At 46.4% G+C, this 15811-nt stretch overlaps 1 protein-coding gene and 1 pseudogene across 1 annotated transcript in view; both read right to left on the reverse strand.

Annotated features, from left to right (window-relative positions):
• The window catches only part of LOC127192954 (40S ribosomal protein S19-like), an 877505-nt pseudogene that overhangs the window by 249630 nt on the left and 612064 nt on the right, over nucleotides 1-15811 (reverse strand).
• Nucleotides 1-15811, reverse strand: part of Dscam (DS cell adhesion molecule) — a 574658-nt gene that overhangs the window by 206873 nt on the left and 351974 nt on the right. The window contains exon 11 of the mRNA XM_051150389.1: nucleotides 9701-9820. Coding sequence (XP_051006346.1) covers nucleotides 9701-9820 — 120 coding nt within the window. The remainder of the gene's footprint in view (nucleotides 1-9700; nucleotides 9821-15811) is intronic.

Here is a 15811-nt window from a genome sequence, read left to right on the forward strand (position 1 = left end):
GTGACTTTGGCATACTCATGTCCTGGTTGTAATTGTGCACCTAATAGGAAGTAATTGTTTCTTTATCCCGGTTCTGCACTCAATTACTACAAAATTGAGCTGTGAGGCAATCACATTTAGCACTCGCTGATGTGGATGGTGACACTGCAGGAAGTGGATGTGGGTAGATAGATACACAGTGGATGGCACCTATGCTTTGCAATGGGGCTCTGAGAAGCCAGGAACCTGGGTCTGATGGCCAGGGTCTGCACCTCACCTGCGCTGAATAGTTTTATGTCAACTTTATACAAGCTAAAGTCCATGTGAGAGGCTGAAACCTCAATTGAGAAAATTCCTCTGTAAGATTGGGCAGTGGGCAAGCTTGGAGATCAATTCCTCAATTAGTGATTGGTGAGGGAGGGCCCAGGCCATTGTGGGTGGTGCCATCCCTGAGCTGCTGGCCCTGGATTCCATAAGAAAGCAGGCTGAGCAAGCCATGGGGAACAAGCCAGTAAGCAGCACATTCCATGGCCTCCGCATCAGGTCCTGCCTCCAGGATCCTGCCCTGTTTGAGTTCCTGTCCTGACTTCCTTTGATGATGAACAGCAATATGGTGTTTCATTACAGCATTAGGCAATAGGAACCCTAAGTAAGACAGCACCCCTACAAAATAGTGTCCAAATACCTGTATTTGGTATGGCTGCCTCTATACACAAGAAGACTGCTACAGAGTTCTTGGGGGGAAGGAACAAAAAAGAGGACATCTGGAGGAATGGGGAAGAGGGGAAAAGGAGGTGAGGGGTGTCTGCAGCCTGGGATGGCTGAGCAGGGAGGTGAGGGGTGTCTGCAGCCTGGGATGGCTGAGCGGGGAGGTGAGGGGTGTCTGCAGCCTGGGATGGCTGAGCGGGGAGGTGAGTGGTGTCTGCAGCCTGGGATGGCTGAGCAGGGAAGTGAGGGGTGTCTGCAGCCTGGGATGGCTGAGCGGGGAGGTGAGGGGTGTCTGCAGCCTGGGATGGCTGATTGGAGAGGTGACATGTGTCTGCAGCATGGGACAGCTGAGCGGGGAGCCGTACTAGGCTGGTTCCTGGCTTCTTCCCGTTCCAGGGAGGAGAAGCTTTCATACCTACCAAGCTCCCCTCTTTCTCTTTTTTCTACTCTCAGTAGAAAAAGATAAATGCATCAAGCATCTGTTTATTTGTATTGCTTCTGGCCCTTTCTGAGAACTCATTGCTTACTGAGGCCCGTGGTCCCCCACTTGGGAAACAAACATGATAGCCTTTGTTGTACATTAGGGTTCACAATGGGTTTTCAAATTAGTTTCTTACTTTGGGGTGCAGGGAGATATCATCTTCTCCTGTGGAGAGTCTTGAGATACCTTGCTGGGTCAACTTAGCACTCACATGGCACAACCAGTCTTAAGCAGAGGTCAGGGTCACCGGTTTTAGTACCTGCACTAGGCTGGTGCATAGTAGTGTAGCAGACATTGCTGGAAATACTTTAGGAAACTGTTGTGCTCCAGAAAACCATCAGCACATAAGAGGTCTAATTGTCAGATAACTCTGACAGCACAGAAAAGGGACCGTAAAGTGGGAGCCCCAGTAGCCGTTAGAAAGTGGGGAAGGAGGGAAGGTGGAACTCTGGCTGGGCAGTGGCCTTCCTCAACCAGGCGCCTGCTAGAACCTTCACACTAGCCTTCTTAACCAGGAAGAATGCACGGGCAGGATTAGACCAGTAGGTTCCCAAGGAGGTGGCTAAGACAAGATTTAGGAATGATACAAGTTCCAGGGCGGGGATCTGAAAAGGACACGTCAAAGCAGCGTACCTGATGCTGGAGGTCAAGGTCAAAATGCAAGTGGCCCTGAGGTAAATAACAGGACTAAGTGCCTTGACAAGGAACAGGCCAGATGCTCATGCTAAGGAGGCTGAAAACAGTAGGACGTGCAAGGTGGCAGGCACAGACAGAGGAAGGGACCACGGAGGACCAGGAAGCCAAAGGTCACTCTACCAGGGCCATATGGACAAGTTCCCCTTGGAGTCATCTTAAAATTAGGCATTCTATTTCCACAGGGACTCTTTACCAAAGGGCATGATTGCATTTGAGCATTTCTCCTTTGGAGGGAACGGGATTTGTCTGTCACAGAAGACAATCTGCTTCTTGTCCAGTGAGGAGGGAGTGACCGCAGAGACCCACCAAAGTCTGAAATTGGGATTAGAAGACACCGCGTCCTACAGCAAACCTGCTCAGGCACTCAGGCTTGTCCTCCGTGCTCGTCCAAGTACTCTGACATCAAGGCCTTAAGTTTTTGAAAGGTCCCGGGAAATATTGCCTCAACATTGAGCAACGGGGTTTGGCAAGGCCAAGGGAGGCACCCTGGGACAAGCCCCTGACACAAGAAGACTCCAGAGAGGATGGGTGACTTTGGCATTTTGAGAACAGATTGTGTGGAGCCCAGTGTTTGTTTGTAGTATGGAATTTTGAACGGTGACATCCAGATAGCTGTGCTGCAAGTCTGGTTTTATTTCCATGGGTTTCTCAAGAACGAATATCAATTAATCCTATAAAGAGTATGTGGCTTGAGAGAGAGGAAAGAGGAGAGAGAGAGAGAGAGAGAGAGAGAGAGAGAGAGAGAGAGAGAGAGAGAGAGAGAGAGACAGAGACAGAGACAGAGACAGACAGACAGACAGACAGACAGACAGACAGACAGATAGAGACAGACACAGAGAGAGAGACCCCTGCTTGTGGGGCAATATGAAGTAGGGAACAGGTTTCTGGTGATGGGGGGTGGGTAAGGTATGGTCAAGCCTCAGGTGGGCCAAGGTCCCATGTCAATCACAGTGATTGGCAGAGGAACCTAACCACCTGCAACATCCTGTCACCTACTTTGCCCCAGACACTGTGTCCCCTTGATGTTTCTGGAACTTTCCAAGAATCACTCCTGTGATGGCTAATCTTGATCATCAGTGTGTTTACATCTAGGATCAATTAAACGTGATTATATCTAGGATCAATTAAAACCACAGAAGAGATTTTCTTGGTCAGGTTGTTTTAAGTGAGAAGACCTTCCCTAGACTGGGCACACCTTCTGGTGTCAGCCCACATAAATGGAGATGGAAGAAGGGGGCCTTTGCTTTTTGCCTGCTTGCCCTCACTCTTGCTGGCAAGTTCATCTATCCTGTTGCTGAGGCATTCCTTTGCTGGTATTAGAACCCACTTCTTAGGGATGACAACGTAGACTGAGGACCAGATGAGACATCCAGTCTTGCAGCCTGAAAACTATACAATGTTCAGCTTGTAGGTAGTAAGACAACCACTGTTGGGCGAACTAGATCACACCCTGTAAGGCCACTCTAATAAATTCCATATATATTCACATAATTAAAAATATATTAACATAATTCATATATATATATAGGATTTGAGTGGCTTCATATAATTCACATATCATATGAATTATGTTTCTATAAATATATATGTGTGTGTGTGTGTGTGTGTGTGTGTGTGTGTGTGTGTGTGTATACATCCTATCAGTTCTGATCCTTCAGAGAATGCTGACTTTTATAGCAGGTAGAGGCTCCTCTCTCTGAGCCTGGTGGCCTAAATTTGAACCCTAAGACCCACATGGTAGAAGGAGGCAGACATGGAAAATTGTCTTCTGACCTCCACACATGTGCACGCATGCACTGTTCTTCTGGCTAGGTGTTTTTTGTTTTTTTTGTTTTTGTTTTTGTTTTTGGTCAACTTGACACAAATGAGATAATGCCTTCATTAGACTGCCCATAAGCAAGCTGTAGGATATTTTCTTAATTAATGATTAATATGAGAGAGCCTAGCTCACTGTGGGTGGTGCCACCCACGAGCAGGTAGTCCTGGGTTCTATAGGAAGGTAGGATGAGCAATCCACAAGGAGCAAGCCAGCAAGCAGTGTTCCTCCGTGGCCTCTGCATCAGCTCCCACTTCTAGGTTTCTGTTTTCCATGATGAAGGACTAGAAGCTGGAAGTGGAATAAACCCTTTCCTCCTCAGGTCTCTTTTGGTCTTAGCAACGTCACAGCATCAGTCACAGCAACGTGAAATGAAGTGCGACATCACCCCTAGCAGGACCCTAACGATCACTTCTCTGTCTTTGAACATGTGAAAGGCCCACCTCATGTCTGTCATGCCTCGGGTAAGTTCCCAGCTCCTAATTCTCCGGTAATGTTATTTTTAAGTGCAGACTCCTTCCTACTTCTGCACGCTGAGGCACGCTGAGGCCTTGGTCCTTGGACACCCCTGTACAGCAGGGATTCTGCGGATAGCCACCGAGAGCATAGCAAGCCCAGGGGCTGTTCTGTCATTTATCAGCCCCCCTTCTGCTCCTGGGGAGCTCACACAGGGTGGAGCTAGTCTCTAAGACAGTGACCTAAAACAGTTTCCTTCTGTCATAAGTGGGGAGTATGCAGAGGGTGTTGTTTGCGTGTAGCAGCTTGGTCTTGGGCTTTGTAATGGACTGTTAATTATTTTGCTCCCCAAGGTCTGCTTGCTGACTATCAAGTATCCCAACTGTTGCTGTGTAACTTTGCCTCCAAATTGTCCCTGTTTGACCAATAAAGTACCTACACCTGGGCAGGGTGGAGATGAGGTAGACATGGCCAAGATCTGCAGGCCGGGAAGACAGAAGGATCCCCGGGAAGGAGAGGGTCTGGTACTGGAGGAGGAGGAGGAGGAGGAGGAGGAGGAGGAGGAGGAGGAGGAGGAGGAGGAGGAGGAGGAGGAGGAAGAGGACTGCCATAGGTCAGCTGGGAGAGAACCACGTGGCCAGGAGGAATTTACTGTGAGGTGGTGTTGGACAGAAGCCGGCCAGATGGAAAGCATGTGCAAGTGCTTATGGAATCACAGATGGGAAGCAGCCCAGACAGGAACGGTTAAAGCATAAAGCAGACGCCATGTGATGTGGGGCTGGGAGGTGGCAAGGTAGCTTAGTGGGTAACGTCTGCCCAGGCCCAGGTGAAGTGAGGCTTATTTAAAATTCTATCCGGTGTCTGCCTTTTATTTATGTGGTAAATATGGTATTGACAGCAGGTTAATAACAGCTGCTGTAGCAATTATAGGCTGTCAATAGTAAACCTTACTAGCCCGTTTTATTTTCTATATTATTTTAGCCGTGGGTCATGCAGAGCACAGACCACCAAGCAACTGAACCCAGGTTTTGAAGTCTTTAGACGAAGTGTCTCTTTTATGCAAAAAAGCAACACTGGGAGATGGGATGCAACTGTCCTGTGTTTTGTGTCTTCAGAACTAAGTTCGAAACTGGAAAAAGGTTGTTTTTCAGCCGAGGCTGTTTAATTTCTACAGTCGCTACATATGCTGCCATGATATGTCTATGGGTCCCTGGCCCAGGGACCGGTTGCTGCAGCCTTCTGGCTCAGGGCCAGGGTTGACTTATCTCCACTTGCTCTGCCATTTTTTTTTAAAAAATTGATTTATTTTTATTTTATGTGTAGGAGTGTTTGTGTGTCTGTGCATCATTTGTGCACTTGGTGGCCACTGAGTCAGAAGAGGCATTGGATCCCCTGGAACTGGTGTTGCATATGGTTATGAGATACCCTGGGAGCTAACCCGGGTCCCGTGGAAGACAGGCTGGTGCTCTTACCTTCTGAACTGTCTCTCCAACCCTGTGCTCTGTCACACTTAGGGGCACTGTACTTTCCCCCTCTTGCCCACTGATTGTCAGGATTATTTGAAACATATTCCATTATCAACATAATTTTAATGCATCATCTTTTATCGCTTCACTAAAATAATAATGCAAAAATGTTCTTCTATTGGATTGGGAACCAGTAAGAATCAGGTGTAAAGTGCAGCATCATTTTGGCTCAAAGAAGCAGGAACGACTTCACACTAAGAAAGTCTGTGCAAATGAATAAAAGGCTGGCAAACCGTCAATGTGTCTAAAAGCTATAAAAACTGTTTACTCTTTGAGGCAGCAATTCTACTTACAGAAAATAATCCCAGGGGAAAGATAAACACATCCACAGAGATGGATGTAATGGAACCCAGCATGACATTTTCTAAGAATAAAGAGCTGAATAAAAGCAAAATACAGAGATGTACCAGCGACACCGGAAACCTGGCAGGGTGCTATGCTACGGCGCGGTAGTGGCCTAAGTACAGCGTAGCTTGCCGATTCCTTTGTGGTGGGGGTGAGCTGGCTAGGGAGTCAGCTAGGGATCTAGGACAATGACTAGGTCACAATGAAATTCTGGAAAGATCTTTAAATGGAGCAGACCCAGGTCAGAGAGGCAGCCAGCCGTTTCTCCTGGCTCTTCCTCCGTGGGAATGCGGAAGTTGCTCCCTAGCTTGAGAGTCCTCTCTTGAGGCTTAGAGAGAAGAAAATGGCAAAACTGGTATGAGGCTAATGCTGCTGATAACTTTTTTTTTTCAATGCTGCTGATAACTTAAGCAAGCCAGCAGGAAACCTTGTACTTTGTGATGACATAGACATGACCAGAGGACATCATGTTGAGCGAATGTGGAAGGACCGAGAGAGTTTTGTTGTAGGACTTCATCTGGTTGTGGACTATAAAACAACTGACTTCACAGGAAAGGGAAGCAGCCTGGCGGGCCTCGGAGGTTTGGGATGGAGGTTAATGCAAGGCTGAACGATGGACTGTCGATCTGACTGGGAAGAAGGGACACATTTGGCTTTCAATTTCACTGTAGGATGACTCCATAGCAATAACCAGCCACGAATTTCAGAGCACCGAGGAGAAAAGGACACTGGAGTGTTCTTATTACAAGGAGAGAGTGGACAGTATGTCAGTCCCTCTTATATGACTTTGACAGTGCATGCAGTACAAGACGCCCACACCGCATGCTACATGTGTGCAGCAGTTACCTGCCAATCAGACGGCAAAGCACAAACGCAACTCTAGTGCTAAGATCTCTACATAGGGGCAAGAGGAGCTCTTGTAATCCTTTGTAAACTCTTTTGATTTTCTCTCTTTCTTTCTTTTTTTCATTTTTTTCAAGACAGGCTTTCTCTGTGTGTCTCTGGCTGTCCTGGAACTTACTATATAGATCAGGCAGGCTTGGAACTCAGAGATCTGCCTGCCTCTGCCTCCCAAGTGCTGGGATTAAAGGTGTGCACTACCACATCCAGCCTGTAAACTTTATCTTAACTCTGCTGGTGTGTTAATATAAAACCTCTTTTACCCAGGGGGATTACTTGAAACTTTCCTGCTACTGACTTGTGATTTAATTTAATATTAACTTTACAGCTGCTTCAGTTTGTTTTATTGTGCAGGACATTGTATATTGGGGTGTATGCTCCATGAGACAAATATAATGCATGCTCTACAGTGTTGAGTGAGCCACACCCTAAACATTTACATAATCGTGATTGCTAATGAGATTGTTAAATTTTTCTGCATTGTTGATGACTTTTCAGTCAATGTATCCTGTCAGATTTTAAAAGGATATTAAAAGTTTCAACTGTAAAAAATGTCAAAAGGCAAATAAAACATCAATATTCAATGCCACACAGAGAGATTCATAGCACATTGGGGTTTTGTTGTTGTTTTGTTTTGTTTTTGAGACAGGGTTTCTCTGTGTAGCCTTGGCTATCCTAGACTCTCTCTGCAGACCAAGCTGGCCTTGAACTCACAGAGATCCACCTGCCTTTGCCTCCCAAGTGCTGGGATTAAAGGTACATGCCACCACGCTCGGCTCTCATAGCATATTGTTAACTGGAAAATCATGATTACAAGCCAGAGGTGACCACATGAACGGAAGGTAGAAATGATACGTGCACATCTGCTACTGGGGACTTAGCCTGACAGCTCAGACTAAAAGGAATGGTGATTTGTTTTCCTTTGGCTTTTAGGCATTCTGTAGTTTGTGAGATCTTAAAGACTGTCTTTACAGTTTCTCTCTTCTTCTCCAATAATCTGAATTTCCATGTGACATTTATAGATGAAAAAGCTACCGTGACTTAATGAGTATCAGCAATGGGAAAAGATGGAATGTGGGCACCATCCTTATCAAGCAAGGAGCTGTACACAGTGTGTTCACAAACACGACACAGAGACCGGCAGGTGAGCACCATGCCTCGGACAGTCCCCAGAGTGGGAGCAGAAATTGCCAGTGAACAAGGAATGAAACATTCTAAACAGCATTCGCAGTCTAAATATGCAAGTTAATTTTTACTCACAAGAGCGCACAGATAACACAGCCAGGGAGGGAAAGGATCTTATCTATTGAAGAGAGAAAGGGACACACACACCCTGACCCTGCTGGGGACAAAGTCCCCTCGGCTAAGAAAGACTGAGAGCATTTCACGGAGTCACGCTAGCTCACTTTTAGGAAGTTACAGTACAAGAAAATTACTCCTGAACACATTGAACTCAGTGAGTAGAGGTCGACTGCAGGGCTGTTCACAAGGGCAAAAGCCTGGAAACAGCATTAGGGCGAAGCAGAGAATGTGTGGGCGGCAACATCGAAAAATAATTTTGACGGTAAATGTCACAGGAAATGTTCACACCATCAAATGTTCTGTGGATCAGAGCTAAATTAAATTTGCTCTGTTTGTCCGCTTTAATATAGTAAGACAACACGGGGCTCTGGGTTCAGCTTAAAATAAGTCCCAGGGGAGGAGGCTCCTAAGTAGCAGCTTTTATCTTTCAACAAGGTGATTCCCACAGGCAAAGGAAGAGCTACAACTGGGTCGGGTTTTTCTTTTCCTTTTTTCAGAATTAATCATCTTGCTCTCCTAGTTGCTGCCTAAAAGCCCCTTAGCTCTCTTAGCCGATCTACCCAACTAAGATGGAGGCAAGTTCACCACTTGCTTTCCTTCTATTGTGGGTTGGTTTCATAGGAAGAAAATAATACCTTATTATAAAAAGAAAAGCCTAGAATGCAAGCTGTAGTTAAGGGAACAGGGAAACAAATAGATGATTAAGTATGAATAGCGCATCTTTACGTGGTGGAGGAGGTCACGGCCAATCAGCGACTGCTTCACCTTCCCTCACTGCTCCCCCCCCCCCGTAGTTGTGTGAGTAAGTTACTAAGTGTGAACAGAGGTTCCATATTTAGGACAGAGCTGGGGGACCTTGCCTGGAGAAGACAGTATCGTGAATGGAAACCATTTTTCTGGTGTCTAAAATGGTATGACCACCGGCTTCCAAGGCATACCCTGCAATCTAACAGATGCTTACTATGTAATCTATGGGTGGGCGGAGGCGTCAATCTCTTGAAGAGGAGGCATGGTGGGTATTGGGTTGGAAACAGGGAGCTCCAGACACTCATCTTAGGACTGCTGCTGATAGACCCTGGTGGTGGTGGTGGTGGTGGGGTGATATGCAGCATTCTATATTACCCAGATAAGTCTAAAAAATTCAATTATTTTAATGTTAGCACAGAGTGCCAGGTGTTTAACGAAAAATTTCTAGCAGTGAATAATTCCAACACTGGTGCCTCCCTCCTTGTGTCTGTGTTGGTAGGAGTCTGAGTAAATCATGTTCATAATATAGAGGGGAAAGTAGTATTTCTCCAGGTGTTAAAAATCAGTCTTTCCCAGGTCACGTTAGGGGTGATTTCATGATTTGAGTAAGTCCTGAGTGATTCACCGGGGTATACACAAGGCAGATTGGTGTGAGAGAGGACGGCGTGTCTACCAGCAAGTATTCTCCAAAAGGACAAGCAGTGTTGACAACATAGCTAGACAGACAGTTGAGTGACTTCATACCTTTTGAGAATTTCCAGACAATCGTAGGCACAGGATAGCCCTGCGCAGAGCAATTGAGGATCACTGCTTTGCCATAGATCCCGTCCTGGTCCCGGGGCTGCACCACAAACTTGGGAGGAACTGGAAAAGAGAAATGTTGTTATTTAGACAGAGCCACTCAACAGTTATCCCTGTACAACTTCATGTAAAAAGGATGTTTCCTACAAATAACACGCCGATAGCCATGTCTGCAGGTCAGAACAAGTGAGTGTTGGCGGGCCTTCTATGCATTTGTTTTAGTGGAAATTTTGATTTTTTTTTTTTTTTTAAGTAGGGAAACTGCTCTTTTGTGGATGTGTGGGGCTTTGGCCAACCCAAGGCCATGTGACACTCAAGCTTGCCAGGAATTGATTCCATACAGAATAGAGTCATAGACAATATGTACAGAAGAGGTAAAATATATGTCATTCTCCAGATTGTACTCATCAAGGATGAGCATTTCCTTAGTAAAGAACTGCTCGAAGTCTCAGTGAAGATGAAAGAAATGACAAGCAAACCCTAGAGGGGGACGTCTCTCCAGGACACATTAGCCACTCTTCCTGATATGTCAGCACCTGGCAGGGCCAAAGGAATCCCAGAGGCCTGCTGAGGAGAGGTGCCCGGATCACCGTCGTGATCAGAAGTTCCGGCCAGGGCTGTGTGGTGAATTCTATGAGGCACTGGGCAGATCCACCCTGACCCGCACCATTCTCAGCGCTCCACCTACAGTACAACACTGCGCAAAACTGGTAGCAGTGTCCGAGTGAGCAGGTCATTAGTCTTCTAGAAATGCCGGGATCTGGCAGTGGCCTAACGGCAGCACACCTGCAGCAGACCTGGGGGGGCGGTGGGGGTGGACTTTCAGTGGGATAGCCATGCACTGTGGAAGAGAGGGGCTACAACCACTGCAGATTAACCACGCGGCAAACAACTGGTGCTCCCTTCCTTCCTCTCCTCACACCTGCTGAGATTAGGCTTGCTTATTTGAGGCTCTAGAGCTCCCAGTCCTGAGACGTGCGTGGACCTCGGTGCTGCAGACAGATGGGCATTCCAGCTAGCACAAGCCAAGGACTGAGGAGGCGCCCAGGGTCTCACCGAAATGAGCCCCTTGGGAGCATGTTGAAGTGATGACCAGTTGGGCCATGATAAGGGAACTACATCAGGACCTGAGAAGCAGCTGGAGACAGAACACAACAACCTGTTTTCCATTTTCCTGTCCAGCTTTTTGTAGAAAACACTAAACGCGGAGAGGTAACGGTGGTGAGAAAGAGCAGAGCGTGGATGAACGCCTCAGTCTACAGCTCTGCTGATTCCTGCATTTTTATGCATCTTTTATGCAGGTTACAAGATGACTCAGCTTCCTAACAGGCAAACGAGGGACCATTGTGGCATCCATTTCGCAGGCCTTTGTCATGAGGAGAAAATGGGTTGAGGTTCAGAAAGTTTGGGACTTTGTTGGAAGAAGGAGATGAATTTAAGCATTGGTTCACTTTAGTAAACCCAGATGCCAAGGGTTGAAATAAATAAGCACATTCAGCGATGGCGTCTGGAATATCTGCAAACTGCAATAGCAACTTCACTTCATGTGAATAATATGTTGAGAAAAGTTAGTTCAGCCAGATGTATATATACTAGAAATAAATTAATAAAAGTTGAGTGCCTTAAGGCCAGGAAATTGTTTCTGGGAAAGTATTAGAGGTTATACAGGGCTATTTTTCTTTTCTCCCGTCTTATCACTTCTGCCTCATCTTTCATTCCTCTCTCTTTTCCTCTCTTCCTTTTTAAAAGAATTTTAAAAATTATATGTGTGAGCATTTTGCCTGCATATCATGTTTACAGTGACCAAGGAGGCCAGAGAGGGCACTGGATCCCTGGAATTGGAGTTACAGATGGGTGTGACCTGTGTTGTGGGTGCTGGGAATTGAACCTGGGTCTTTCGGAAGAGCAACCAGTGTTCTTAGCTGCTCAGCCATCTCTCCAACTTCTGCTGTCAGTTTTGTTTTTTGTGTTTTGTGTTTGTTTGTTTGTTTTTGACAAAGTTTTGCTATATGGCCCAAGTTGTCTTCAAACTTTGGACCCCCCTGCTTCTGCCCCTAGGTCCAGTATGATAGGAGTACCGCCACACCCACCAGCCCGGATTTTCTAATATTAAAACATCACACTAGACTCATTGTCCGTGGCATGGGAGGCAAACCCACAACTAATTATGCCAAGACGAAAAGCTGCTTTTTTTTTTTTTTTTTTTTTTTACTGAATGGAGCACCCAGCTGCACAGCCTACTTCTCACTCATCCATGACCCTCCACTCAATTTGGCTCTAAGCTAAACAATTCTGCTTAAAAACTCACCAAAGAAGTTGACACAGGATATAAACACGTGGTAAGCAGGAGGTAATTACAGATTGAGATGGACATGGGATATTTACATGTGGCAAGCAGGAGGTAATTACAGATTGAGATGGCCCCTTGATTGGTAGAATAGCCCTCCTATGCCATTACTCAAGAATTTCCCATATCCTGGCAAAGATAGCCTGCGGGTTCCCTAAGTAGGGTTTCTCTCTCATAACAGAATCCCTGGTTCTATTTCCCCTTCTGGTCCCCTCACTGGTCCATGCTGTCATGAAAACCCAAGTAACAAACATGCAGGCTTCTGAATTTTTATGGCAAAGAGACGAATGTCTCAATTATCCACTATTCATATTCGATGCTACTTGAGACAACATGGAGGAGAAAAAATATGTATATTACTGAGCACATAACTAAGCCACTCCCCAACACTACCCTCACAGGAAAGATGAAAACCTTGTGGGTTTGAAGTGGAGCCTCAGACTTGGCTTGTCTTATGAGCTCCAGGGTGACACTCAAAGCTGCAGGTCCAGACATCACACTTTGTTCTGGGCAGCAGGTGGACATGGGCTCTAGCTGACCACACAGCAGCTCACTTACTAAAGCTTTCTGCTATCCTTGGTCTTACTCTTTCCTCCCTTTATTCTGGAATGCGGGGTTTGCATGCCAGCTAAGTGATCTGCAGCCAGTCCTGACTGCACTCTGCTCTCAAGAGGATAAAGCTGGGTAGAGTGAGCACAACGCGGTCTCTCATCTCAGATGGCCTCCAGTTGGTCACTTCTGTCTGGTGTAGTTTCCCTCACCACCGCCCCACTAGCACCGCTTCTCCACCCAGTGACGTGAAGGATGCTTGGGAAGCCATCACAGGCTCCCACCACTCCTGGACCATGTCCATGTTCCTACACTGTTTGGCAGGCTCTTAGCACCCCGCCCCACCCCCGCCCCGCCCACTGCAGACTGTCCTGAAGCCATTCCAAAGTGTCTTCCCATTCACTCACCCCCAGATCGGCATTCTTGGGTCTTCGCAATCCTCTCTGTACTTTAGTTTGGTGCATTCCTGTTTGTCATTATTTTTGCTTCAGCTGAAAGCTTATTTATTAACCCAGCATCTTTTCTGATGCTTCACAGGAGATTAAGACCTTCTCTGAGAGTCCTCACTTGAGCACCCCTCGGCTTTTGCTACAGCCATTTGGTATTGTTTGTCTAATTGTCCATCTCCCACATCAGGTTCTGCACCCTATGAGAACAGAACCGAAGTTCACGGGCTTGGGTGCTGTTTTGATCACACCCAGGACATTCACTAAGCTTAGGGGAGCTGAGGAATTCTTCTGGCAGCTGCATGCTGCAGACTCCAAAAGAGTTATTAGTTACTTACAGTCCCTGGAAGTCACAGGGTAACCCCTACTATACCATTTGCACAGATGAGGAAGCCAAGGCTCAGAGAAGTCAGCCATGTTTCCAAGCTTGCACAGACCACGCGCATGCAGCAATATTGGCCTGGCCAGCTTTCAGAAAGTTCTAGTATTGTGCCTACACCGTCTTGTCTCTTTCTTCCTGAACCTTCTTACATACCAAGGCTGATGGCACTCACACCTCTGTGAAGTCTTCTATGGCCATATCAAGAACAGCAATCTCCCTGCTATCAAGGTGTGTTCTACTCCTGTAATTAGTAGCCTGTCACCCTGAGACTCCCAAACCGCCTTCTCAGTGACAGGCAATTTCAAGACCTCTAAACTCTTCATTCCGTTTCCACTTTCCTCAACCTACATCTCAGGGCAAGTCTTTAAAACAAGTAAGAAAGAGACGGTTCTCAATCCCAGTGAAAGACTAAAATAAAAGCACAGAGTAATTTGTGTTTTGGGTTTTGTTTTGTTTTTTGGTACTTGCATGTAATGTATTTCATCAGTTTACTGTTTGCATCCTTCATGAACCAAGTGCCAGCTTTGTGTTCTGTATTTAATGATGTGCATTTCTCTCTGAACAGTGACAGTGAGCAGGAAGAGCCTTAACTTCACGTAAAAGTCCTTCATCCATTTATTCAGTATAAGCTGTAGCTAAAGCAGTTATTAAAAAAAGTTCCTGACTCAACTTGACCATTTACATGGAAAGCTGAAGTTCTGAGCACAGCTGCACAGTTTCCAGACCCCAGGAAAGGGTTGCCACTCCTAGTAGGTGTGAACCTGGAGAGACAGCCTTCCTTGGTTACTTTGTACGAAGGACAGAGGGGATTGGAGCATCGGGAAGACAGCTCAAACAAACACCTACCGCAGTGGGCTGGCTGCTCCCCTGGGAGGTGTGTTATCCTGCCTCCTCATGTACACTTGAACACAACCAGTCACCAAGGGCAGAAAAGAACTTTATGCAATGACCACCCCCCCCCACCCCACCGTCCTGAGTCTTTCCTGCAGCCACCACCACGTGTTTCTGCTTTAAACGGGCAGCAGGAAGCTCCCTGTTGTAGACCTCCATGCTCGCTAGCCCACTTCATTCCAGAAGTTGATCCATGCCTCTAACTGATTCCCACTGCCTTGAGACTTCTCTGAGGACCCAGGACCTTGAGTATGTGACGTCAGCTCGGCAGCTGACCTTCCACTCAAACCTTAGCACCTTCCCCACTTAGAAGCAGGAGGTTCTCCAGAACTCAACGGGTACAATTGGATCAAGACTTGTGGGGTAACCAACTGTTTTATGATTGGATTTTGGGCTCACCTCACGAGATGAAACCCATGCATGATGACATCATTTTGGGGCCATTTATGGATATAATATTAAAATTACTCCTAAGGACTTGTCATTATATATCCATAGACCTGTGCCCCTCCCAACCCTCCTCGGACGCTGATCACCACGAGTCTCTGGGTTAGTCTATTTGCAGTGTGATTAGCATAAAGATACACAACTGATCAAGGTCCAGAGAACAGGAAACTAAAGGCTTCCCAACTGTAATGGGGACGTCTGTATAATATCTCCTCCCCACAAGGCTGAGGATAATTGTGGGAGAGGGGGAAGAAAGAGAGTAAGAGCCAGAGGAAGTAGATGAATATAAGGAAACAATGTCCTCTGGACACACAACCGAGAAACTACACACATTAACTCAGTGTTTGGACAGCATGTACAAGACCCACGTAAGGAAGAAGAAGAAGAAGAAGAAGAAGAAGAAGAAGAAGAAGAAGAAGAAGAAGAAGAAGAAGAAGAAGAAGAAGAAGAAGAAGAAGAAGAAGAAGAAGAGCAGCAACAGCAGCAGCAGCAACAACAACAACATGAAGAGGGAAGTGGGCGTGACGTTCCACTCCTAGCTGGGGAGCTATTATCAACTGATAGCTACTAGCAGAGGAACAGTCATTTAAGAGTGTAGCTCCTAGTCAGGTGACCACACCCTGGTAGAAAAACCACACATCTAAGAGTATATAGGCAGCACAAATCAGAATTTATGGGTGTTTTAAAAAGGCACAGGATTGGGTGGGTAGGGAAGGGGGTCTGTAGACCTAGGAGGAGTTGGGAAGAGGCGGAAAAAGCTAAAACACATTGTGTAAAGTTCTCAGAGGACTATTTAAAAAATAAGGTAAATCGGTGTATGTCACCACCCTAGTTGGAGTCTCTGGGCAGGAAGAAAAAGGCTTGTAAAATAACCACATGGTCAAAAGCCAGGACACCAAAGGCTACTTGTCAGGGTCAACCAGTAAGCTTGATTCAGGGTCGTGAGCGGTGGAGAACTGATTCTCCCGATCTAGGACGGCTGGCAACAGCGT

This window comes from Acomys russatus, chromosome 8 (genome assembly GCF_903995435.1).
Source record: "Acomys russatus chromosome 8, mAcoRus1.1, whole genome shotgun sequence".
Lineage (NCBI taxonomy): Eukaryota > Metazoa > Chordata > Mammalia > Rodentia > Muridae > Acomys > Acomys russatus.